We start from the raw sequence: 3,800 nt of genomic DNA on the forward strand, positions 1-3,800 counted from the left end.
TAGGGATATTTTTGTAATATTTTATTAAACCCTAACAGGGTGAACCCTATTTAAGGGGTAAGAGTAATGAGGAAAAAAAAACATTGTAGTATTAAGAATTAGGTTAAACCTACGGCAGTTGTTACAATCCCGGATCTGACACAAGGGTTCTTTGGGAGGATCTAGGGTCTACCACAGGTTACGGGTCTTCCAGGCATTACCGTAGGGATAGTAGGAAGACATGGAGAACGAAAACGAACGATCAAGCCAAAGGGAAGCTTGATACCCTAGAGCTCGTTGAGGAGAACTCTAAGCCTCTTTATGCTAGATTTAACCTAATTCTTAATACTTCAATGCTTGTATTTCTCATTACTCTTACCCGTTAAATAGGGTTCACCCGGTTAGGGTTCACAATAAAATATTCTAAAAATACCCCTAAAAATAAAATATTCCTAAATACCCCTATAACTTAAAACAAAAATAAAATAGAGTAAATTAAAGAAAACAACTAAAATAATAATATTATTGCGTGCATAACATTACACCCCCCTTGGAAGACAAGCTTGTCCTCAAGCTCGGAAGCAGTGTCTACGCAAGTGTCAACCACGGTATCGGATTGCCTCAAGCTTGCGAAAGATTTTTTTTTTTTTTTCGAGTTGACCCAGACCGACTTGGCCTAGGTTGACTCGATTTTGGAAGCCCGGTCCCGCGCATGACTTAGTTTCCTGCGCTCATCAAATTTTCCTAACTTAGGAAAAATTGAATCAGGAGTCATCTTCCTCCTTCGACGAAAATTTCGTCGACGACTCTTCTAGGAAAATCGAAAATCTTCCTCATCCTCATGTCGATCCCAAACTAAGCAGCCATCAGACATTGTGAGAACCTCGGCTCCTTCCCTCACGACACCGACTAAGGCGGACAATGGTCGTATGTCGTCCTCACGGCACAACACAGTGTAGAAATTTCGTCGACGGAGTTTCTAGCTGCTCCGTCGGTGAATCGCAGCCCGTTGGGCCCCCCGGAACAGAGACCCCTTGCGAAAATTTCACCTACGGCGTCGATGGGATCTCCTGCTTCTCCGGTGACGAAGAGATGTCCACTGAGGTGTCGCCGCTTGGAATTTTTCCAAGACAGAGTGCTCTCCGAAACACATCCCGATCGGAAGAAGCACCGAAATTATTACCTTCTCCTGTTCGGCAAGGTGTTTTGCTTGTCGTGAGCCTTGTTGGTGTGAATTTGGATTTGAGGTCTCACCCAATTTGTCCGACGCCGACGAGGTGTTAGCAGAAAGCCCCTCCGATTTTAGATTTTTCGGGTCCCTGCCATCAGATTTTGGAAATTTGGAGTCCAAGTTCTGATTTGTGTCCCCAATTTCGGATTTCGCCGCCACTGGAGAGACAGAGGGCGCTCTGATTTCTTGCGTCTCCTGCCCTTTTGAGACATCTCGAGCGACTTCAGCAGCGTGTTTCTCTCTCGCAACAAACTCATCTCCCCCTCCGTTTTGTGCCGACGTTGTGTTCCTTCCACTCGTTAAACTTGTTATGTTGTCCATCCTCCCATTCAACCTCTCTATATCGAGATTAAATTTTGAGAACCTTTCGAATATCTCATCAAATTTTCTATCCTTCTTTGCCTGACATATGAGGATCAATTCTAGTAATTCACTTTTGCTGATTTTTGTTGGAGAACCCTACTCTGATATTAATGTGTTCCCGCTCTGATACCAGTTGTTACAGTCCCGGATCTGATATAAGGGTTCTTTGGGAGGATCTGGGGTCTGCCACGGGTTACAGGTCTTCCAGGCATTACCGTAGGGATAGTAGGAAGACATGGAGAACGAAAACGAATGATCAAGCCAAAGGGAAGCTTGATACCCTAGAACTCATTGAGGAGAACTCTAAGCCTCTTTACGCTAGATTTAACCTAATTCTTAATACTTCAATGCTTTTCTTTTCTCATTACTCTTACCCCTTAAATAAGGTTCACCCTGTTAGGGTTTAATAAAATATTACAAAAATATCCCTATGAATAAAATATTCAAAAAATATCCCTAATAATAAATAATTCCAAAAATACCTCTGTGACCTAAAACTGAAATAAAATAAAGTAAATTAAAGAAAACACTAAAATAATAATGTTATTGCGTGCATAACAGTGATGGTGGCATCAGTTGTGGTGTTCACATTGCACAAGAAAGCCGCACAAGAACCATCTTCAGTGGACACAGTGGCAGCAACTCCAGTGCCCCTGTCAGTGGTTACATTATCACCGTGAGTGGGAACTCTCTCCCTGGACGTGAGGACTGCATGAAGTTGCTTCAAGTGACCTCATTGAGGCTGATTCAAGTGACCATATTCATCAAGGGGCGCATCATAGTCATAGGATGTGGAGATATATGGACCTCCTGTTGTTCGCCCAAAGTTTGTGCCACCATGGTACATGTAATAGTTTTGGAAGACTCCAGCAGTCTGGAAGAACCTTGCCACAGCGAAGGCTACATCTGTCGCCCTCATGTGTGGGTCATTCTCTCCCCAAGCCTTGAACCAGCCAGTCCAATTCTCCGTCCACATCTTCGGAGTGTTGGGATTGGTCAGAGTGAAGTTGTCACAATACCATCCATTGCAAGTGTTGATCATTGGAACAGGAACATCTGCTTGCTGGCACATAATCCATGGGATGCCTATACCGAATGAACCAACCATGGTTGAACACCACTGAAATACTTCATCCGAGCTTCTCCGTAGTATTTCTGAACGTTTCCGTAGTCGTTCTCAATCTGAACGAGAATGATGGGACCTCCTTGTTAAGCGAACAGTTGTTCTTGCTTCGTCATGTCCACTATCAAAGTGGTGAAGTTTTGCATTTCGTTCTTGAACATGTCATTTTCTGTTCTAAGCACCATACCAGGCATTTGATGCAGCCAAGAATTAAGCCCAACATTGTCAAGTAGATCCAGAACAAACTCACTACTGCTGGTCCCATCAATAGAAAAACAATTCATCCACAAAATTATCTCAACCCTACTCTGGATGCCCAATAAAAGTTCATCACCAACAGGCACTGGTTGAATAATTTTGACTAACAGTGGACGAGCATCATACAATTCATCCAAAACAATGAACACAGCTATTTTGAAGGGACTGCTACTGCTAGAACAATTACCAGAAACAGCCACACTCATGCAGTGTTCATCCACAACTAAATAAGTTTTCCCAGAAAAATGGATATAATTCCTCCACAAACAAAATGTCAGCACCCCGTTGTCAAATTGACTACACAAAAGAATTCTATCTCCCTTTAGCAAAAAATATGAAACAGGTCTTGCATCCCTGCATCCCTGCGTGCAACAGAAATTGAAAGAGGTGCAAGGCTACTGGTCTTAGCTGTAAAGAAAGAAAACAACCTCCGAAAAAAATTTTGTGGCTGAACAGCATACACGGGATCCAGAAAATTAAACCCCACAACGTCAATTGGACAACTCACATTCGACCAAATATGGTGCGCCTCCATAGAAAAACAAAGCCGCTCAAAAAAAATATTTTGAGACAATTTATCAAATAACTTCATGAAATTTCCTAACTTTCCGAAATTTTCAAACCAAATTTGAGGTGGCCGATACTTACACCCCCCCCCCCCTCCCCAATTTGGAACGTGGTTTCTGTCTGCCGAGAAGTGGATTGCGAGTGGGAGGTGGTGGCCAGGAGTCACATCCCACCAGACTTGGTTCCGACGAGGCCGAGGGAACCTCCTCCGTGTCCGGTGGTGAAGGGCAGCCCATTGGGGCTTCGTCGCTTGGGGATTTTTTGAGACAGAGGGCTCAG

The 3,800-nt window shown here is 43.5% G+C and overlaps 1 protein-coding gene across 1 annotated transcript; it reads right to left on the bottom strand.

Moving 5' to 3' along the window:
- Positions 1 to 2,306: 2,306 nt before the first annotated feature.
- Positions 2,307 to 2,681, bottom strand: LOC137959475 (beta-galactosidase 15-like). The gene has a single exon (XM_068806841.1). It carries the CDS (start codon positions 2,679 to 2,681, stop codon positions 2,307 to 2,309), a length of 375 nt encoding a protein of 124 aa, XP_068662942.1.
- Between the last annotated feature and the right edge of the window lie 1,119 nt (positions 2,682 to 3,800).

Source organism: Aristolochia californica, unplaced genomic scaffold (assembly GCF_029961685.1).
Source record: "Aristolochia californica isolate CCGP_79_NKW_82.1479 unplaced genomic scaffold, dmAriCali1.0.hap1 SCAF_3, whole genome shotgun sequence".
Lineage (NCBI taxonomy): Eukaryota > Viridiplantae > Streptophyta > Magnoliopsida > Piperales > Aristolochiaceae > Aristolochia > Aristolochia californica.